Source organism: Pseudopipra pipra, chromosome 1 (genome assembly GCF_036250125.1).
Source record: "Pseudopipra pipra isolate bDixPip1 chromosome 1, bDixPip1.hap1, whole genome shotgun sequence".
NCBI classification, from domain to species: Eukaryota; Metazoa; Chordata; class Aves; order Passeriformes; family Pipridae; genus Pseudopipra; species Pseudopipra pipra.
Window position 1 is genome coordinate 95958378 of NC_087549.1, and position 23780 is coordinate 95982157.

The window sequence follows — 23780 nt, forward strand, 5'->3', positions numbered from 1 at the left end:
TTGCTCTGTAGAAGATCTTAAAAATGTAAAAGATTTTAATGCTGCAAACTGACATTGAATGCAAACTGAGCAGGTGAAAACTTTCTCTAGGGTCTGTTTTCTGCATCAGCTGCATCAACTCTGCGTCAACTGTCTTTTTAAATTAATCTTTAAATGTGTAAATGATTCTTGTGTGTATCAATTCTTCAGCAGTAATACTAGCATGAGGTTTTCTTCTCTATGGACTGAACAACCTTGTTTAAAGCAGTAGCCAACATGTAACATGACCAGTAAGGATGTGTTTGGGAACTGAAAACAGAAAAACATTTAAGGCTATCACGGATGAGCAAGTGATAAAATGCGGTACTGCAGTGTAAAAAATGGTTGTCATCATTTTTTAACACTTAATTTTAACTGTGTTTTTCTGTGAAGTTACCATTGTACTGTCTCTGTACTTTTTTCTACCATGGGGGGAGATTGGTTTGCATACTTCTGCAAGATGAGATGCTGCCTGTAGGTGATATTTCACGCTAGTTAGCCTTACAGAAGGTAGACAAACAGTTGTCAGTACATTCCTCCTCTGTGTATTGGGAATCTTCTTGTGTTTTCTCAAGCTTGATAGTAGCAATTGCATGTTAGGTAGGGTATGTAGCATTAGGAGCCAAAAAGAGGGCAAAAGAAGTCTAAAATAGTCTTTGAGATTAGAAGATATATTACTGTTGAGAGATTGAAGATTTGAACATTAAAAAAAAATTTTTGTACCTAACTTGCTGAAACAAAATTGAAATTACATTGATAGATTGTGCTATTGCTGCAAACTTGAGAGGAAATAAGTGTGCCTCCTCTTCTGCTTTAGGAAAGAATTGTTTCAAATACTGTTTGAGACTGGTTTTAAATGGCACATTGTTTCTCTCTGCTGCTCTTTGAAAACAAATAAAATTAAGATTTTCTTGTACCATGTGCTCGTTTAGAATTTAGTTCAATGATAATGTTGTCTTCTGGCCTTGGGAGAAAGCAAACACTGAGATCTATGATTCTCAATTTACATTGTCAGACTGAAACTCCTATGTCCAGAAATAAGCAAGAAACACATGGGCTTGACTTTTATCAGTCCTCGCTTCATTGAAATACAGATAAGTGCTTCAGTACTATTTCTTGCTGGAGAATAACTTTGCTGCTCTACTTTGTACTATAAACTTGGTTTTTCTAATGGCAAATTTTTAGTTTCCATGCTTAAGGGTAGATGCTTTTTGACTGAATGAATATTAAAATTTGGAGATGCAGACCTGCTCTATAAACACTCAGCAAAAGACTAAAACTGAAATAAGTTTAAGCAAACTTACATATGAAAAATTGTGAAATGTATGTACCTGTTCAAGCATGGAGTTGATCTGTATATTAAACTTAGAAGGATTTATTGTGTTTGCTGAAGTATTTAGTCATTCAAGCAACAATTTTCTTAACTTAAAGTCAACACTTAGTTGTTTTATTACAATTGTAAAAATTGTTTCATTGCCTAAGGATGCAGACACAGTCTGAAAAACACAAAGATAGAGAGCATAGAATTTTCTTAATGGATCAATTCAATATGTTTTTAATTCCAAACAATATAAAGAAAAATTATTTCTGGCAAGGTTTAATTTCAGCCTGAAATGATATATGTTCTGTGCTTTAGATAAATGTAGAAATGGTAACATCAACATTATAGCGTAATGGCTCTCTGCATTTTGCCTCATTGGCAGTCACATCAGCTTACTCAGGAATGCAGTTCCAGCCTTTAAAGGAAAAAAAAAAAAAATCAGATTGAATTGTGCTCCTCACAATGCTGTAATCAGTAATCAATCCTATTTGGATAGATATTCTTAAACCTTGGCTTTCTGGATGAAGTTGGACTTGTCAATGGTAAAGGTCATTTATAGGTGTTAATTAACCAAGAGGGAAATTAACAAACTAAGGTTATTTATTTATTTTGTCTGGCATTTTAGTATGTTCTCATTCTTACCTATTTAAAGTGCAGAACAGTTTTTTGTTATCTAAATTCAGAGTTGCTTTTGCAGCTTTGCTCTTCATACAAAGCAAGATTGTTAGTGCAGCCCTTCTGCAAATGTGACCTGTTCCCATCAGTGAAAAGAGATTTTGGGGGTAAAATTAGAAAAACACAGTATAGTTGGAGGGAGATGGAAATAAATTCAAGGGAATATATTTTGTGTACTAAGATTGAAACATTAAAATTACTTGGACTTTGCAATATATATGCACTCAGAATGTACACAGTACATCAAAATGAGTAGAAATTATCTTAAATGGAACTCCTGAGAAATCAGTAGCCTCTCTAAAGGAGCTATAGCATGTAATCTGCCTAGTGCACTTCAGATTAGTATAAAAATAGTTTTTGTGTTGCTAATCCTTACAAGCAACATTCAAAAGACTTTTATTTTTGCCTTATTTTATGGAATTCTGCATCTGCTGTTAAGTTTTAACATCAGAAGTAGAACTTCATAGTAACTATCCAGTGTTCATCAAAATAATATTTTTTTACCCTAATTCTTAACTAGCCTGAAAGCTAACTACTGCATGTCTTGTGGTTTGTGCTTTTGTTATTGGTTTGTTGTTTTGGTTTGTTCTTTTTTAACAAATGAAAATCTAAGAACAGTTATTATTTTTCTTTCTGTGTGTATGTATTTTGGTTATTTGAAAATGGGCTTACTGGTGAGCCTTGAAGTAGAGAATAATGTTTCTATTCTGGTAAACTGAGGCAAAATCACTTTCCCTCTCTTTCTTTCTTATTCTCTCCTCACACAAAATTTCTTCCTGGTGTTTTGTGACCAAATTTACTTCTCTGTGTTTAAAAGGCTTACCTATGCTTGTTCTCTTTCCCCCCTTTTTATGGGGATAATTTTTGAAAAAATATTTACTAAAAAAGGACACCAGTCCCTCCAGTTCCTTATTTGGAGTGAAATAGAGTGGCTGGAGCAGATTCATGGGTTCCCAGAAAGTGATACCACTTCACCAATTTTCCTATTCATAGCTTTTTCAATACTCAAAGTATATGCTTCTCCTGCCTTGACACATTTTTTGAACATCAATAAATTTGGTTGTCCAACATCTTGTAGTAGCATTAGTAAGCCATTCTTATCTGTTCCCCCTCAAAGGCTGACATTTCTAAGTTCAACTTCATTTGTGTTCAGAGCTTCTTCATAAGGGCATTGACTTTATCCTGCTGCTACACTGTTATGCAAGAACCCAGTACCTTCGCTTGTATGTTTTTCTTATTAAATGGATAATTTGATGTTCATAGTCTATTTGAGAAGAATGGTTTTCTGTGGCTTTATGCCTGAAGGATCTGGGATAAAAGCAGAACCTTGAAAACTGTTATGTGGCTCTTAATGACAAATGTCAGTGAATTATAAGAAAAAGGTTTATGGAGCCCTTTTTACTGGAGTATAGTCTGCTGTGGTTAATCCTCCTAAAAACTACTCTTTGTATGGGATAAAATTGAGAAAGCTGTCACCTGCAGGTAGTGAGTACTCCCCATGCTTAGTTTGTCCCCTGACGCAGAGCTTCTGTCCAAGAAAGTGCTTATCTACCAGCTTCCCATGAAGTATGAGAATCTCTCTTGGTGTACAGGAGAACTCTCGGGAGCAGGCCACAGGGGAAAACATGTAATATAGTGTTGATGTTTTTCTCTCTATGTGCTGTCATCTCTGAACATAGGAAGAAGAGTAGCAAAAGATAGAAAATAGAGTAACACCTTGAAAACCCTAGAGTGTCTCAGCAAGAAGAATGAAACAGGGTTACGTAAGGAGGAAGACAAAAGACTTTTTTCTTGAAAAGTTTGGGAAGAAAGGGCTGAATGCCAGAGGAACCACCTTTGTTCCAAACCTCCAAAACCAGGATTAGAACATAGGAATTCTGATGCTTGGGAATGGTCAGCAGTGTTTGGGCAAACCAAAAGCAAAATTTCTGTGTCCTTCACTCTGAAACAGAAAGAACATCTACCTATTTTAATTACCTTTAACTCCATTGACTGGAATAACAAAAGTCTCAAAGTGGAGATTTCAATCCTCAGGTGATTAGTATGGAAAAAGTATAAAGGAGCTGAGGTTTTCAGTTTTCTTTCATATATAGAAAATGGCAAGAATACTAGATTTATACCATGATATTAAGGAAATAAGAAAACAGTAGGACTGAAAGTCTTGATTGACTTCCTTGTGTGCATATGTGGACAGGAATCACTTAATGCAAACAGTGTGTCATACCTGGTTTTTTTGTACACGTCTGTATTTTACATAGAGCACGCTGCTTCATTTCAGAGACTTGGTGGAGCATTTTTATGCACATTAGCAGTGCTTGTCAAATAGCAGTGTATATATTTTTATTCTCTTCTTTACATTCTTCTTCTCAACAGTAATAAAATGGTAATACTAAAAATGGGAAATTGGGGCACAAGAGATCAAAGGGACAGAGGGGGAGAAAGCCACAAACAAAAGAAATGGGAACTGAGAGTGGTCATTTTAAGGTATTAGACTTCACTTGTCATACAACTTAGTGTCTTATAGTACTCTTATATTTCAAGTACTGCTACTTTTGGGTTTGCATGTAAATGATGCCTGTAGCCTTAAAGTAAACTTGATCCTAATGTATTTGCTTTGGCATCTGAAAAATAATATTAGATCATCACTTGCTTATCTACTTTGCTTTTATATCCCTGAGCTGCAGAGTAAGTTGTTCTGTGTTGTGGCCTGCTATCAATTCACATGTTAAAGTTACAGAATAACCTATGCCCTAACCTCTGATTTGTTCTGAAAGCAACAATTAAACATATTATGCAATTGATAGCCGAAGTCATGTGATAGGTCTTTTCTGCCTGCATGTGATTTAGTGTGGTGCACTACATTGCTGTGTGGTGTCTGAGTCACTCAGCCTAAGTGCTGCACAAGGACCGAACTGAGGAGATTGACTGTGCTGTGTTATGGTACTGTGCTTCTTGGGACATGGATGTTGAATCACTATTGCTACTGCAGTTGGTACCACTGTCTGTTTACATTCCTGCTGTAAGGTAAAGCATGTGGAAATGTACAGTTCAGCACTAAACAAAATAATTGTTATATAATAATATACAGAACAGCAAGGGAACGGCACTTTGGTCGTAAGAGAATACTCACTGTATTCTGGGTATACTTCTGGGTTTACTGTATTTTTTAGAGTTGATGGCAAACACTTCCACTGATTTTGCAAAGCCCAATAGTTTATTCACAGCTGTAAAATTCCTACAATGTTAAATTCATTCCTTATTATAAGAATATAGAAGGATGAAATTTGATATGTTCCAATCAAAAACTGGCCATAAGCCAGTTCTATCTCTTGCCATTTTGGAGACTCCCATTAAAAGTTACTTGGATTTTTTTTCTCTTTTAGTATGTTTAGAACATGAATATGTTAGAATTTGTGTCAGCAGCTCGATGTCATTTCGCACTGGTGTTTGAGGAAGGATCAGTGGTGGAGTATACTATTTCTGCAGCAGTCTATTAATCTGTGAAAATAGATTACTCTCACAAAACAGTCTGAACAACTCTTAAAATGGATCAAATTATGGAATAACAACAACCTGTTGCTCATTCGTGAGAAATACTGTGTATTTTACCAGTAACAAACTAGGCTAAAATGAATGATTTGTGGTAACATTTCAAATGATTTCTTTATTTTATCATTCTACAAAAGACAGTGCAAAAGGGAGATTGCTTGCATAGTTGGCTTGTGTGGAGTAACCAAGTGAGCTCTAAAAGAGGCAGACCCTGATGGCTGTTTCCTGTCAGCTGCTGCATCCACTGCTGCTAATCAGTTGTGGTAGTTTGCTTTTACATTTACATTGCTCCTTATGGCTTTGTTGCCATTCAGAATTTAATCATGCCATTGGCAAAATGCAGCTGCTGGGAGCTGGAGAGAGTAGGGGCAAAGGGCACAGCCTCTCAGAGGATATTTGTTACCTTATCCAATGGCTTAGAACTGCACCACCTTCATAACGCTCTACCTGCAAGGCTTTGCTTGCAGTGTGCAAGTAGGTGACCAAAATACTGACATAGTGGAAGGGGGCTGTTGTGTGTTTTCCTATATTAGGGTTCTGTTCTGTGCATTGGGTGTTTGTTAATAAGAGCAATGTAACACAGTTGGCACCTGTTTTTATGTTACATATTTTACTTATTGCGTATTTTATTGGAAATCTGAGGCCTTTAACTGATATGTTCAAAGTATATTAATTATTATTTTTTTAAATTAATATGAAAGAAGGATGTCTTATATGTCAGATACTAGGATCTTTGAGACCTGAAGAGCATTCTTGAAATAGATGCTCATCTGATGTTCACATCTTTTATTTGGATGTTTTACAGGCATTAATTACTGTTCAGCTGGATAGCCTTCTCTTCACGTACAGCAAGTACAGAAAAACAGGTCTTTTGTGGTTTTCATTTATGCAACTTAATAATTTATGCAGCTGAAGTCTGATGTATTTCTCTAAGTACTGGAGGCTCAATAACCATCACGAGTCACATGACTTGAAATCTCAGTCTATAGTGATGAATATCTAGAGGGAAGGTTCTCTCCATATCAGGCTATAGTATTTGTTTTGATGTAGGCTGAACATAGATGTCATGACTAAAATAGTTTACTTAGTTCTGTTTGCGCCCTTGAACTAACAAGCTTGTCATATTCTTAACAAATATGATCTTTGCCTTTCTTTTTTACCTCAGTTCAGAGAGCAAGCCTGTGGATACATTTAGCATTAAAATCACCATTCCATCTTGTACCAGATGAAAATAATGTGGTTTTCATTGTGGGTTAGTTTGCAAAAAGTGGATTGCTCTTCATATTCTTAGAGCTCATTCCCTTCCCATCATATCTCTTGGAATGTATCCCAAAACACTATTTATACAAAACAGCATTCAGTTTAATTTCTTTTATGAATTGGAGATGTTGTGGAATCTTTTCTTAATCTCATAGTCTCCAAGAAATCCACTCAAATATTTTCTTTCATAAAAGCAAAGATAGATTACTTGTGACTCAGCTGAAAATAAGATTCCTGCTGATGCCTGCTGAGTTTGAGGCTTAGGCTTTTTTTGTTGTTCTGCCTATCACAGCTGTTTTTCTAGTTTGTTTGAAAGTGGTTGGCAGTTGTTTACTTCCTTTTTTTGAGGGAAATGTTGAAAAATTTTTTGGTTCACTTTGTCCTAATTCCCTTCTATATGTATGGTTTCTCTTTCACCGTGTGAGTCAGCCAGCACCAGTCCTCTGCTTTGTATTCAATATCCCTTTCTTCTGACTGCTTTCCCCCTTGGGTTGTTCTGCTTTTCCACCATGTTATTCTGGTCTCTCTAATGTAGTTTCACGTACCCCTTTCTTTCTTTCATCTCTTCAGACATCTTACACATCCTTGTTTTTTCTCTGACCATGCATCTTGTTTGTGAAGAAAAAAAATTAATTTTTTGATAAAATTAAATCATCAAATAATATTCCTTATCTGTCACAGTTTTAAAAATACTGTCTTAGTGAGTCTGCACTCACTGTGGAACAGTGAAGTTCATGATCCTGGTTTACGTATTCAGCTCTGTGTGCATCCGTCCATGTGGTTCTTCCTCCTTAGCCTATCCAGCATTTCCTTTTAAAGCTTCTTTCAGTGTAACTTGTGACTTTTCATCTGCTCTGCTATGGAGTTATTGGCTTCAACTTGTGAATGCATGATTGATTTCTTAATGGTTTTATGCATGGGAAGAGATTCACCATGAGCAGCTGAGTAGCCATTTCACTGACCTTATCTAAACACACTTTTGAAATTCCCAAAGGTTCTCTGGCTGTTACATCCACCTCTCATTCCCACTTTTGGGTTTTTTTTTCAGCTATTACTGTATCATTACTTTATACTTTTACTCAAATCAACTTGGCTTGTTCCTTGGCTTGCTGAGGTAGTTTATGCAGTACCTCGTGCAGGGCCGTGCTCCATGTAAGGGGATCTCTCTCTGGATTTGTAGTTTTAAAAAATTGAAGCAAATCTATGTGTTTTTATAGATTGTGGGGGTGTGGATGTAGGGAGTTAATTTTTGCAAATGAGATGCACCTAATTGTGCTTGAGCTATGAAACAGTACTCTTGAGAGCACTGGCAGAAGTGTGAAGGGGTACCCATTAAAATGTTGTATTCCACGTATGCAGCTTCCACTGGCCTTTTTTTCCTCTTGCATTGAAGCGTGTATTCGGTCAGTATCTTACTCTTGCAATGAAGAAAAAGTGTGTTTATCCAGCCTGTCCTTTGGGACACAGGTTTGAATCGTTTAGCAAATATATTAGTTGACATTCTTACTAGTTTTGTGATGACTCTCCCCATTATGAAGTTAGATACACTCTGTATGCACTACTTTATTTTAAATATATTTAATTCTGTAAACAAAAGCTTTTAATGCCTTGCATAATATTTTATATTCTATTCTGACCTTTCGGTTTTCTTTGAGAACCTGAATAATTTATTTCTAAGAGTTTTATAGTTTTACTACACAACAGTTTCCTTGTGGAAGGTCTGCTAGCTTCCAATGACCCTTAGCTGCCATCTGGTACAAATTCAAAGTGCTTCTGTCATCTGCTGCTAATTGCTGTCACCTGCATATTGCAGTCACTCTGAGCAACTTGGATTGCAGTGAAGCAGGAGGCATACTGTTTTATATAGCTGCAATCTATCCATAACACCCATGATTTCTTTATTAATATTAATTTAATAATAAAAGTAGTACATGCATCATGAAATGATGTGAATTAATATAAATGACATTTCATGTTTATTTTAATAACTTTCAGGGTTTAATGTGACATTCAAAAATGTGTGTAGATTTGTATTATAAATATATTTATTATTTTGGTATTTTTCAGCCTATTTATTCTGGTAAGATTGTTCCAACTGAATCGTATAGAATAGTTCTTTAATCTTTTTTGTAAGCTGATAAGCTTTAGTCGGGGCACTAGCCTACAGCACCATATTATATTAATGTATTTTACTTGTAATTTAGAGAACAAGAGGAATATCCTGATCTGAAGGCTAAACTGTCCCCTGTGGCACTTGCACAGCTGATAATCGTGAACTAGAAAGATGTGTATATCAAATAGTTTACAAAATGAAGCCAGCTGTGTTTCCCTACATACTGTGGCTTCCTGACATGCATCATTAAACCTTATTAGCTACTTCCTTTTACAAAGATTCTTGTAGTCTTGAACATTGCATATTAACATTTTCTGCCCCTCCAACTGGAAATTATTTGCTTTATTGTAGAGTGTCAACTTGCTCTAGTTTCTGATATGCGTTCTAATTGGTACTTTAGAGTATAATCATAGTGAAATACCACTCCGTGCATTTCTTTATTTGGAAATTAATACAGACCTTTTCACTTCATCTGTCGATCTGCGCAACTTTTCACACAATATCCAACTGCTGGGATTGTTTGCAAACCATTAAGTATGAAATGGTTCATAAAATGTCTTTAAGAATATAAACACAAAAGAAGGAATTGATTTCTGTGGTAAGATTTTTTTGTTGTTGTTGTTTCCTTAATACAAATAAGGCTATTTCAGCTGATAAGTTTAATGATGTAAAAACCCTCAAAAATGTAGCAATATTATAGAGTTAATTTTTTTTGTTCAGATGACATTTTTTTTAATAAAATCACGATTCTGCAAACATGCACATATACCACTTGATCGCTGAATCCTGATACTGAAATTCAGCTCTTAAACCTTAAGAAAGCAGAATTTTTGAAATATTAAGCTCTCTGTCTATAAAAATTAAGTACAAAAATCTAAATATGTATTGTATGTATTGTATTGTATTGTACACATTTACAGCACTCATATATTTGACAGAAGGACAATTAAATATTTCTGATCTCTATGAGCTAAACTATGGACAATATTATTCCGGAACCTTAATTGTTTGTATGATCCCAAGAATAGCTTCAAAGCAACGTGTTCTGGTGAATTGTCTTGAAACATATTTTGTTTTTATTTCAGGACAAGAGGCACTGATAACATAGACATTATGAAAATTCTGAATAGCATGTAACTGTATAGAGGAAAGAAATTTATAAACATTTTGATAGTCTTTTTGTTGATATTTCTCTTAAAATTTGTTTTTTGTTTCAGAAGGTCAGTTTTATTTGTAAATACATCAGTGTATTAAAATTGAGCTAGAAATTCTAGAATTCATGTCATAATTTCTACTACATGTTTGAGTGTGAAAATTGGTGTTTCTACATAATACAAGTAAAGAAGTTGCACATCAAATCTTGTCTAATCTTTATTGAGAAGAGTTGTTTCTGTGCCTTAAATAGTTGTGGACATTTACTTTGGAGGTATTTTGGGTATTTCTACACAGATTTGAAGAATGCTTCCCCCGTCCCCCCTTTAGCATTTTCCCTTATGTTCTGACTTTAATCTTTAAGAGGACTACTGCTGATTTTCCACCTTATTGAGCAGCCTTCAAGCTCCTCTTGTTTAATTTTAAAGTTTTAATTTACTTCTTTTACATGTATCTCAAATGCTTATTTATTTATATAATTGCAAATTCTGCACAATATAAACTTTGGGACCCGTTGTCCACTTGCCGGTTTTGCAGTTATTTTGGCGAAGCTAAGTATCATAGTCTGTGAGAGAGTAAGCCATGTTTTTCTAATCTACTCGGATTTGAAAAAATACCATTTCCATTGAGTGTGTTTTAATAATAGTGTGTAATGTGTAAACCTGCTTATTTTGTGTTTGACCCTTAAAAAACAACAGAGCGTGGTTAGAAAAGTCTTTAGTTGAAGCTGATGATGACTAAGCTTGAAGAAGATATAAGACATATAAGTACATATGTAAAAGTTACATATAAAATATTAATCTGAAATGGTGTTCCAGGATAAAATTGAACATCTTTAAATCTTGCTCTTCTACCTTCCCCAGAATTCTGTCTTAGCAATATTGATCAGATGTAAGGAGGATTGTGAGTGCTTAGAAACTCTTGTCTTCTCTATTGTGTACCTAGATTGTTTTAAATTGAAAAAAAAAAAAAAAAAAGGATGAATTAGAGTTTCACTGTGTGAATGCTTTTGGCTGTTGAAGTCTCCAGTATGACTGGTTAGCTTAGGTTATTGAAGCAGTTATTCTAAATCGATGGGTGGTCTTCAGAAAATGTTTTCAGTTGGTAGCTTCTAATAGGAGAATATGTTTGTAATACAGCACAGTACCTGTATGGATACCAGAATTTAAGGGGCTGTTAACCTTTTCAGTTTCTTAACATGCACTGTGCACGTTTTAATCATTCATGTTTGTGACAAATACGTGGCAAAGTCAGAGAACATATGGTCGCACAGCATCTCGCTACTGCTGCCTTAAGGTGCCAGTCTGTGACCGTACAAAGGTGTGTGAACTGTTACTTTTTGCTGAGGAGGGAACAGGATAGTTTCAGCACACAATCCGAAGTGTCAGATCGAGTAATTAACTCCGAGCATTTGAAACTAAGCGAGGTGAGTGCCGGGGGAGATGAGAGAGGGCTCGGTGCGGGCCGGCGGAGGTTCGGTGCGGCACAGGCAGGGCTCGGGCAGCGGCAGCGCCGGCCGCGCCCGCCCTCTGCCGACCAAACCGCGCGTGGCAGCTCCGCGGGAAACGGGAGCGACCGTCCGGAGTGAAGCTCGGGCAAATATCCACGGCTTGGCTCCCTTCTGCTGTGTAAAGACAGGCTCTAAGAGGAAAGATCGGATTGAAGAATATTTAGAGACATTGGAGCATCTTACCAGAGTGAAAAACTGCTAATGAAAACTGTATTTATAGTCAACAGGATGTTAAGAATGGGTCACGTTCAGCTTCTCTCGTTGTGATCATTTGAAACATTATGTTTTGCTGCAAATAAATTGTTGGCATGCAAATAAACCGGGATACAAATGAAAAAGAAGATACACTTAAGAAGGTTATGAAATCTGTGACCAGTATTTGACAAAATTAATGCCTTACTTGAAACAACTGAGTCCACTACTTAAGTGCAGTGTTGGTTATAGCTCGCTTACAGTTTTTATTACGGTAGACTGAACTAGAGAGGGCTAAGCATCTCTAAAATTATGCAGAGGACTCTCAAGTTTCACTTTGAGTATCCAAACTCAAATGATGTTGAGTCTGGGAAAGGCGATGATATAAAATGGATGAATAAAGGAGGCAGAGAGAAAAAGAACCATTTGAGCCCTCTTTTTCCTTTTAGCGTTATAGATATTACTAGCTACAAGAAGTAATTTTGTTTCCAAAGTGATTAGTTTATTTCAAACATGTATATTATGTATTTACAAAGTGTGTTAAAGTAAAACCAGGCAAGTGGGAAGGGAAACTTCAAAATGTAATAGAAGTCTTCTGATTTTAAGAGCATTTAAACGTCTGGTTTTGAATATGCATTAAAAGACTAAAAAAAATGCAGCTTGAACTTCCATTGGATGATCACCATGTATTTCTTCTTGAGGTTTAAAATCTCTACTGTTTTCAGTTCCTATCTGTTGGAGACAGACTGTTTATGTAAGAATACAGATAAGTATCATTTACTTCTTTAGGCATACAATTAACTCTAAATATCTAAAAATATTTCCTGAAATCAGTGTAGAATAGAGGTCATTCAGCTCCTTAAACATGCTGTCTTAACATAATACTAAATATTTCAGTTTGTTTAAAAATTGTGTTGCGTGAAGGTTGAATATTTTTTTGCCAATGGAAAGACAGAAAATGTGCTGGAATAAAATGGTCTATTTTCTGGTTATCATTTCTGTATAAGTCGTCTGGAGTTGACTAAATAAATAAAGTTGATTTCAGTTTTATGAAGTCAAGTACACCTTCCCCCCTGCATTATTACTCAATTCTAAAATTATTAAAACCTATAATAGGTTTTCAGTGCTTCAAAAAATGTTCTCAAGGTTTCACTGTTGCTCTTGCAGCTAAACCAGTGACTAGGATGTTTGAAACCAGATCTGAGAAAAAGGAGGGACAGATAGTTTTTATCACTAAATGGTCATTTTATATATTTCCGTGGGTTTTTTGCTTTTCCTACCTTTGAATCTACTGATTAAAAGAGTAAGTATGATATTGATTGAACAGTGTAACATACTGAATTTAAGATTGGTGGGGTTTATGTTAATCAAGAGGTTTGTAGAGAGACATATTTGTGCAGACTGTTGCTTGAGTACAGTGAATTAAGGCAAGATGCTTGGTAAAAATGAATTCACTTGCTTTACCTGTTTTGATTCGTATTTGTATTAGCTTAACGTGGTCACCTGCTTTGCTGACCAGTCTTTGAATCGTGGGAATTAGGAGACTTAATAAAGAGGAAAAATTTAGAGGTTCCAAAGTTGCTGTATGTGTTTTTAGTGTCAAAGATTAAGTTAAACAAATGTGTAAATTATGTGTCTCTCTATTTAGCCTTTAAACAAAGATTAATAATCACTTATTGCTAGGGACTATAGGAGAGTTTTGACAGATTATTGAAGAAAGCCATGGGGGATTGGATATATGCAGCTAACTGTATATAGTCATCTATATAAAAATTTACTATTTTTTAATAGATGATGAAATGCTACGAATCATTTTCCTTAGGCAAAGCTTGTTTTTGTCAGTCCATAGCTGAATGATATATTATTTCAATTTTAGCAATTTTAAATATTTATCTTACTGTTACATACCTTTAACATCTAAGTTTAGGCTACAATTAATGGAAACATATTTAATATACTAGTATTCAAGGCTCAGTAAAGCTAACTTCAGAGCATGTATTAAGAATAGCAAAGAAAATTTTTATGTTTATGGTGCAAATTAAAGCTCAAGTCTATCTCATACATACCGTGAAATTTCATTGTAGTCAATATGGTGTTTGGCAGTGCAGAAACAGACTGATTACTGAAATATAATTACCTTTGTGGAGGAATTTAGTTGCAGGGGGAAGTCTATCCTAAGACTGTGCCTTAATACTTCAGTAGTATTAAAGTAGGGCACTTGAAGGCTATTCATGAGCAATTATTTCTAATGCTGCAATCGGACATGTCTGTCTCGTATTGGCCTTTTTAGCCACCAGCGTGCCTGTAACAAATGTGGATAGAGCCTTCCCAAATCTTTGTTCCCGAAGCCTGGCCATGATGATGATGATGATGATTTCTAATGCACTTTAAACTGTAATTGAATAAAAAATGGCTGCACTAGACTGTTTTGAGAAATCTTTGCCATCGTGTAACATTTAATTATCAAATTTTGCATTTCAATATTCTAGCATTTAAAAAATTCTCGTTTGCCAAGTAATATACTTTTTATAATGTAAAAGAATTGTTCTTTTACTACAGTAATAGTTTCAGAAGATAATCTTTCCTAAAAGTTAAGCATATAGGGCAGCAACAGCAATATTGTTTTTCAGCTGGTACTTCAGTAGCCAGAAAGGTTTTTGTTGTTTTCAACTTTTTAATTAAGATTTTTCTCATAAGATAATTCATTATACTGTGTGGTTTAAAATGTGAAGTGTAGACCTTTAATCATTCCCTCATTCAAAAATGAAATATTTCAAAAACTTGACACCTTTTTAGTGCAAGTAGACAATTGACGGTATAAGCCATTATTTTATTGAGAACCATTAGCTATTTAAACTTTGTGCATAAATTAAAGAGGAGCTAAATGGATTTGCAGTTGTTGCCATTAATAGCATTTTAGATTATACAGGCAATTATTGTGTTCATTAACGTAGAGCAACCCCTTTGCAAAACTATTGTGGTTTTCTTAGACATTATGTACAAATTTTCCCTTGGAGATTAAAATTTCCAGTGATGTGTTTAACTTTGTTAGCACAGTTGTTTCAAATACAACAAATATTATGACAAGCAGAAGCAAATTTGTTTTACTAATATGAGAAATAGCAATGAACATGGAAAATTACTCCAATTCTTAATTCATCTATTTCTTACGTTGTCGTAACTATTCTGGTTCTGATAATCTTCCAAAGAAAAGAAATCACTTTCATAAAATGGTATATTTTACAAATGCTTTGATAAAATCACAGTATAGTTGAAATGTACTTTATCCACTTTTGCAGTACTGAGATGAATTTTAGAGTATGTTAGTGAATTTCTAAATCAAATATATCTGGATAATTCAACAGTGTTTCATTAGTCAAGTGCAGAAATTGTTTAAGTGGAAAGGCACAGAATTAAATTAATTAACTATCTTTCAGTACATTGAAGTAACTGATTTTTGAGAAATGGAGAATGCATTTCTATTAAAACTTTCTTTGTGTGCCTTTTTAAGTGGGGTTTTGTAATTGCCTTCACTTGCTGTAGTAAATGAAAATATTAAAATTTGCTATGACCAGTAGTGTAATCTGTATTAAAAAGAATGACATTATTAGGAACAAACCAAATGTTCTTGAGCAAGAGATTTATTGTGTTGAAAATTTTTCATCATCAACTTTTTTATTGCCTTAATACCTCTCCAAACACATTTTTGTTGGATCCCAATCTTAAATTTGCATCTGTCTTCATCAATTAGAAAGGTATTAATGCTTTGAGTTAGCTACATATCAGTGTGCAGTGGACTAAATTTAATGTTTCTGTCCAAAAAGTGGCATTCTTTCCAAAGAAGCTCTTTATTCATTTCTGTTCTGGGGTGGGGTTTTTATGGGGGGTTGGAGAGGGGAGAGATAGGCTTTCACTACCATGATGCAGGGGGGAGAGAAGTGTGAGGTAGTAGTTATGCATATTGCAAGACAGTGATTCTTTATTTTATTACAAAAAAAGACCAACTCTAGAAGGCCAGATTAAATCATTCCTTTCACTTTTTAATGGGATTTGGATGAATAGAGTAAAATATGCACTTTGCATTCATTGATAGCATCTTTAGGTTGAGGTAATTGAGTCTTTTTTCCCTGACTGAATGAATAATGACTTCATCTGATCCTCAGCGAGGCCTGAAACTTAGGCTGCCTTTGTCAACGCAAAAAGATCTGGGCTTTGAAACATGCTCTACTTCCCTGGCTTCATTTTTCTTCATTTTAATCCAAAAACCTATTTTTCTCAATAATTCAAGCATAAACTATGTAGTAGTTGAAGCAGCGGAAATTGCAAGATATTTGTCCTCGTTGTGCTGCTTTTTAAATGCAGCTGATAAATCAGCCGCTGTGGTCTTCAGCTGCCTGGTTCTCTAGGGAAGGGACAGCCCATGTGTAAGCAAGATTGCTGGAATTTTTAAGAACTATATTTAAAGTGCTTCTTTTGCAGACTGTTTGTTATCTAAGGAAGTGTTATGTTTTACTGGTCTTACTGGCAGGACTTGGAGATAAAAGGGGCGTCTGTGACGGGGCCTAGGAAACTCTTCCTGACATAATTTTCCCACATACTTTACTGACTACTAGAGCATCCCAAAAAATGGAGTAAAAATACCCTAGCTTACCTCATACGTTATTGAAATGGTGAGAGTCTTAGTTACATAGCTTAAATACATTTTTTTTCATGAGAAACAGTGGATGAAAGATAGCCTCTCTTAATGTTTTTCTTGAAATGTTTCTAAAATCAAATAGCTTTTTACTCATGAAAAGTTGAAGCTCTGTTTTACTATAATGGTTTGAAAATGCATATTCCACCTGATTGTTTTTTATTATTATATTGAAGAACTGAAAACTTCATGCAATTAAAAATTATTTCTGTGGAATTAATTCAGATGTACAGAGTGGGATGAGAGCATAGTGATAGGTGGCAGTGTATAAGTTATATGAATGAGAAGGCAGCTCTGTCGCATGTGTCTGTTGATTCTCAAATCTAACAGGTGTTTGATCTTCTAGCAGTCAATGAGCTTCCTACAAATATAGTGTGCAGTGTTGGTATTTTTGTTGCACATATGACAAAAGAAAATTATTCCTGCTCATTTGTTCATCTGTAATGGTCTTTGCTCCTTGTCCTCCTGTGTTCCTATCCTGGATCAGGGGATGGGGGAGGGATTTATCAGATGTAAAGGCATTCAGAAGGCTTGGCTGGAATAGTGCAAACTGGTTCTGGGCATTGTTTTTGTCCCATAATGAAGGAACATTTTTTTACATGCAAGTATTAGAATAATAATCAATGCAGTCATCAAAATGTGGTTAATTGTTACACATGCATGGGTTTTTAATAGGTAGGAATGACCAAAACAAGTAATCACTAATTGTTTGCTCAGCAGAAGCATCAGTTTAAGAAAAACTCATGGCTAACATGATTTCTTTTTCTTCCTTCAGGTTGGCTTGCTGGACCTGGAGTTGAATCAACTGACTAAAGCCCTGTTTTTGGCTTTAGTTGCACTATCAGTTGTTATGGTAACCTTGCAAGGATTTGTAGGCCCATGGTATCGTAACCTTTTCCGGTTCCTCCTGCTGTTTTCCTATATCATCCCGATCAGGTATGTATAAGAATGAAAGCAAATACAGTTGTCTAATTTCACTGAATGTGGCTTTCTTGAAATTTATACTTGCTTCTCATTGCAAAGGAAATTGATCTTATCAGGATGGTGAAGGAGAAGGTGCCAACAAATCTGCTGATTCTTGAAGGATCACTGTACAGAAAACAATACTGTTGTATTTTTTTTTGTATAATGTTCATCTTGCTGGAGTAATCAGGATATCTAATCCTTTACTAGCATAAATGTATTAATAAGGATACAATCTTGGTATACTTGAGAACATGGTTTTAGGAAGCGTGTAGTTGAATGAACCATTAAGTATATTTTGGAATTTTATTTTTAATGCCTTAAATACTGAAATAGTTACGTTTCTCTGGTTAAAATACAGATTTTTGTACCTCAATAATGATTAATTTAAATTGAATGGCTGAGTAATGTAGGTGTGCTTTTACAATGTAAGGACTCTTAACATGTGTAACCAAGTAGAGACTTGCCCTGAATTAATTAATTCATTAAGCATGAGTACTGTATATTCAAATTGCAGATAAACTGGAACAAGAAATAATATCCGTGTGTGTAATCAAGTCTTCTGTGGACACAGAAGTGAGAACACTGACTCTGAAATGAATTCTTTTCTTTGCAAAATAGAAATACTGTCTCTGTTAAAATACCCAGTGTTTAGATTAATGTAGTTGTTAATTTTAGATGCTCTCTAGGACTCTTCAGTTAGATGTGTCATTCAGTAAGCCTAGTGACTAGCCACAGAGTTAGCAGCATCTAAACTGTAGATAGGTTTAAGCCCTGCCTCCTCAGGCATGCACACAATACTTAAGTTGACGTAGTAAAGGAAAAAAAAATAACAGGAGAATTTCATTATGCATTTTAATCTGAGTTTACTTATGTGTTACTGTGTTCACATTTTTTAAGTACATGTCTGTATGAAGGAAATGGTATCATATTTGACCAATGGGATACTCAGGAAGCCTTTGTCTTAATGTTTTATAACTTAAAGGACTTATATTTTTATAGTACTTTTGTGTTGCAAGAGAAACTGATTATATTGGTAAGTTGAAGGAGAAGTTGAAGAATCAAAATTTTGTGGTATCTTTCTACACACTGTCATTGTCATAACTCCCTTAATGCTTGTATGATGCTGTCCAGGTTGTCTTGTTATTCTCCCCATACACATGCAGCTACTGAGTTTTAAGCAATTTATCCATGTGAAGAGGCAAAAAGGGCTCCATTCCAGTGATTTAGTCTACATATTGCTGGAAGATGCACTTTAAGACTTCCAGGGGAAGAGAAAAATGAGCTAAGGATATAAAGGACCACTGTGTTCTTCCATAATAAACATAATAAGGCCAAACTTATGTCTGTCTTTTAACTGTTTTAATATCTATGTTATCGGATGCAAGAGGATTAAGAGCATATAGATAGTGTAAGTAAATTTGACTCTGTATTGCAAGTTCAACATATGCCATTGAAAAAACATGTTCATTGAGCAGCTTATTTTCAATGTACAAGTTGCTTTGTGGACTTGTGAAATAGCTCTTCTCCAAAAATAATTTCTAGGATACATCTAATCCAATTTTCCAGTTGCTTGTGGGAGAGAATATACAAAGTCGAAGTATTACAGGATGTGATTGGTTTAGTTCTGAGATGGACCATATAGTTACTCTCTGGAAGATTAGACAGGAATCTGTCAGAGAATGCTTTTCTCTATAGAGGTTTATCTGTTTCTATACCAAATTTTCTTCAACCCAGGTCATTCATAAATACAGGGTTGCTTCCCACACTGTCAGCAAAATAAACAGCTTGGTCATGCTGGTGTTTAAATATGACTACACTTCTCTGCCTTTCTTCTGGATGTTAAGCAGGGAAATGATTTAATTTTTAGGCTGTATTTGGAATGTAAACTCTTGAAGATGAAAATTACAAGGCTAATGACATGGAAGCACCAGGTGTTGTCCTCTCATTATTTTTAGATAGCCATATGGGGAAAATAATGAACTTTTCAGAGGTAAAAGAAATGAACATGGGAGATTAGGATTCACTGGTAGAGGCAAAGCATATCTGAATTCATGCACACGTGAAATGTGTTGATTGATAGTTTTAGAGAATTCAGAAAGCTTTTAATCAGGGAGCTTTTTTGCAGTTGTGTTTGGCTTTTGGTTTGCATAGCAAGGGAAAAATTCCAGGTATGCAATAAAAATAATTTTCCATGGCTGACATATTTGGTGAAGATTATCAGAAAGATGATCTTAGAGTTACTAGAGTTTAACTGATCTCTGTGCAGTCTCTCCCATAATTAGTAGGAAGAGGAACTTTTTTTTAGGTGCTCTGGGAAGAAGCTGGTTCCTTGTGATTCAGCTGCATCCTAAATACTCCTCTAGGTCAATGTTGCTTCACTATGTGCAGGGAATTACTGTGGAGGTTTTAAGACTTTGGAAGTATAAACGTAAGGCAATTGTAAAAAAACCCAACAACACAATAAAACAAAAAACACCCCAACAACCAACACCTACCCACCCCTCTTCTCCAAAAAAACAGCCCCCAAAATTGCACATGTTCTGTAGCATACAGGGAATTAAGCAAAATGGAGAAAAAGTAGTAGTAAACAAACATCAAAAGTTTAGCCCATTCTCTGAATTGCTTGTAAGTTAGAACCATAATGCACAAAATGTTTTGAACATCCTCACACCCCCAGAAATGTTTGGCCCCTAAAAATAATTCTGTTACTGACATTTTCTTTTCCTCTATGGAGGAAGCATAGCCCAGGGAGACTCCATAAGCAATCTGCTGCCCTAAAAAGTTAAGCTATTTTATTCTTAAGATTTATCAGGAAAGGAGGATGTAAAGCAAGTCCTTGACAGACTGTCCAAAACAAAATAAATCTCTCTAGGATTATGCTTACCCATTCTCTGAATTTTTCCATGTTCCTTGGTATTTTCATGCCTTTTTTTTTTTTTAGTAGGCTGTAGCCAGTTTGAGATGCATTAATACATATCCACAGATTCCTCCAGTGACCCTTTCATTACTCCAGAGACCATTTCATTACTTGTTTTACATAAAATCACTGGTTGAAATACATCGTCCATCAGTTTACAAGATCTTGTCTGACTGTATCACCTAGTACAGCTGTCGTGTAGCAAGCTAGCAGGGAGCACGTGTCCTCAGGTATTGTCCATGCTGCTGCTCTTTGTGATACCAGTGTGGAAGTTCCTGGGCCTGTATTGTGGCGTTATTTTTTTCATGCTAATGAAAAGCCAGTACCTCAGGTGGGGGAAGGTGGGTAAATTTGACATATTTATATATGTTATCTCTTACCTGGTTATCCAGTTTAACTCTATTACGATGGGTATGGAGAAATTCTTTTTAATTTGATGTAGAACCGATAATTACAATATACATTTAAAATTCTGATACAAATCATGTAAATCTTGAGGGGTTTTTCCTTCTGTTTTTGCAGCTACTAAATTGGTCAATTGTTTTAGTTTTAGTTTTGCTTTTTAAAAGCTGTCAGAAATGCAGTTGCACAGTTGTGTTTTTAAGTGCAAGAGAATAGAAAAGTCTTTAATCAATGTGGGATGCAAGTTACCTTCTGTCATCTGCTACTGAAATGAAAATTCCGGTGCATATGTGTATATGGGTGCAGGAAAGATGATTAGAGAACCTTGCCACAAAACAATTCTGTTCTTTCCCTTGGCTTTTAGTTGCAGCATGTCTTCATCAGCTCACTTGGGCTGTCATAGCAATGATTCAGAAAGCCAAGGCTGAAGAAAAGGCTAGCCTTAGTGATGGTACTGTCCCTCCAAACTGGATCCCCTCCACCCCCAAGTAGTGTGACTTTGTTCATTCGTTGTCCAGTCTTCTTCAACAGCTTGAAAGACAAAGTGAGTTGCACTTTGACTTTCTTTTGTTTAAAAAGAAAAAAGGTATCCAGGAAAGTTTTTCAAGATAATGAAAATAATTTAGGCCAAGCAGTGTTTGATGACATTGCTGCTTCGCATATACAGGCATGTGAATGCTGCAGCTGTGTGTGCTTCTGCTTAGCTGTTAAGGAATGTAGAGGATTTACCATAAAATGATAAGGTATTGACTGGGGATCTGTTAAAAATGTGTATGACCCAGGCTCTATATTTAGTAGCAGTTTAAAGCTGGATTGACAGGGCCTTAATCAATCATCTTTTTAGGAGGATCCCTTAGTTTTAGTGTGAACAGAAGCTGAAATGTCTCTTGTCCTTTCCTTTGGACACCTCAAGGCTCCTGGTTACAGAGCCATTCTGCCAAAAAGAGGCTGTCCCAAATGTCTGGAAGGAACTGCCTTGCACTTAAATAGCAAAGTTTTGGTGTACTACCTGGCTCCTGACTCCTTTTGTTTCTGGGTCTTAAGGAGAAGCATTTAAAATAAATCCTTCAAGTTATATCAGTCTGTTTTCAGGGGCAGTGAGGGAAACACTGCTAGGAAGTTTTATGTCTGAAATTCATTAATAGCCAATCAAATCCCAGATCATACAGATATGGGATGTATTCCTGAGATTCAGGGAACTCACACCTATGCAGACAGTCTAAGAGCAGCAAGCAGCTATGCTGCTATCAGTCATATTGTAGTTTCTGCTGTCCATGTTGGAGCTCTGATTTTTATAACATACAGATGTGAGAGTATATGTAATCTCAGATATAGGGACAGATATATATTAGATATATGATGCAAAGGTTTCAGTGCAGAAGAGCTGAAGAGCTACTTGCAGAGTAAGATAAAAAGGCTTAAGCAATGTGTTGAATACAGGATTCGAGGTGCAGCCTCACCAATGCTGAGTACAGAGACACTATCACTGCCCTGGTCCCGATGGCCACACTATTGCTGATATAGGCCAGGATACCACTGGTCGCCTTGGCCACCTGGACACACTGCTGGCTCATGTTCAGTAGCTGTCAACCAGCACCTCCAGGTCCTTTTCTGCTGGGCAACTGTCCAGCCACTCTGTCCCAAGCCTGTAGCACTGCCTGGGGTTGTCGAGACCCAAATGCAGTCCCTGGCACTTGGACTTGTTGAACTTTATTCAGTCAGCCTCTGCCCATCGATCCAGCCTGTCCAGACCCATCTGTAGATCCTTCCTGCCCCCCAGGAAATCAGCACTCCTGAATAATTTGATGTCCTCCACAAACTTACTCAGGGTGCACTTGATCCCCTCATCTAGATCATTGATACAGATATTATTTAACAGGACTGATCCCAATGCTGAGCACAAACAGTTTAAAAAAGAAGTCATTTTTTTTAACTGATCTGTTGTATATCTTTCTCCTTTCTAATCTTGCAACATTGCCTATTTGCTCCTAATTGCTTTTCTGTTTTTAATCTAATAGTATTACAGCAAGTAATGCCAGATTTGTGTGGAATATACAAAATTAATTTATGTTTTAAAAATTATTTGTATTAGACCTCTAATGTTAATGTTGTTACCTTTGTATAAGAGGCCTAATGAAAGGAGGCATCTCATCTGATAAATGTGATAATCACAAAGAAACATTTTTAATAGGAAGCAGTTATTGTTACTCTGAGAAGAATATGCTACATTTCTTGTCCAAAGCCGCTTGCTTGACATGTTCTATTTGTATTTTGCACTATTCTGTGTTTTCAACCTGTAGGAAATTCATAGATTAATTTTTTCATTAATTATTCGCCAGATTTCCTCCTGAGTTTTAAATTCTACCTGTGTTACAACATGTAATTATCTGTACCTAGGTTGCATGTGGCCCTTGAAAAACTGCATGTGCCACAGTCACTATAGCAATACAGGGTTGATATGCATTTTTTTGCCATACATATTTAAGCATAAATGTGTGGGATTGACTTCTCTTTTAAAGTTACATTCATTGCCTTGGTTTTATGCAAAGTGCTGTGTGTACCTTCTTTCATTTTCTTTTATATGCTTACGTAATAGACAAAATTTAGAAAAACTAGTACAAGAGAGCTATTGGTAGCAATTATTAAGCAAACAAATGTAGTTCTAAGGCTCTCCTTGGAAGTATCAGATAGATAGCAGAGAAAAGTAAATAATAATGTATATAGTGGACAAAGCACAAAGGTATATTATATTCCGTTTTCCTCACCAAATAAAATATGAGAGGTGGGGAACTAGGAAAAATTAAAGGGATCACCTGTGGATTGATTTTTATTTATTTAGATCTTAATATAATATTGTGCTTAAATGAAGTAACTTCTGTTTTGTTTTATTTTTATTTCTTTAGTGACAGTTAATAGAAGTTACCAGGCTCCAAAAGTCACTTTCTGTGAAGATTTAACTTTCCACGCACGTTGAAGTTAAAATATTTTAGTTGTTTCTTGACCAATAATTTT

The 23780-nt window shown here is 35.6% G+C and overlaps 1 protein-coding gene across 3 annotated transcripts in view; it reads left to right on the plus strand.

The window, feature by feature from the left end:
• The window catches only part of ATP9B (ATPase phospholipid transporting 9B (putative)), a 156559-nt gene that overhangs the window by 87600 nt on the left and 45179 nt on the right, over window positions 1-23780 (plus strand). For all 3 annotated transcript variants that reach the window (XM_064666174.1, XM_064666193.1, XM_064666184.1), the window contains exon 12: window positions 17259-17419. In XM_064666174.1, coding sequence (XP_064522244.1) covers window positions 17259-17419 — 161 coding nt within the window. The remainder of the gene's footprint in view (window positions 1-17258; window positions 17420-23780) is intronic.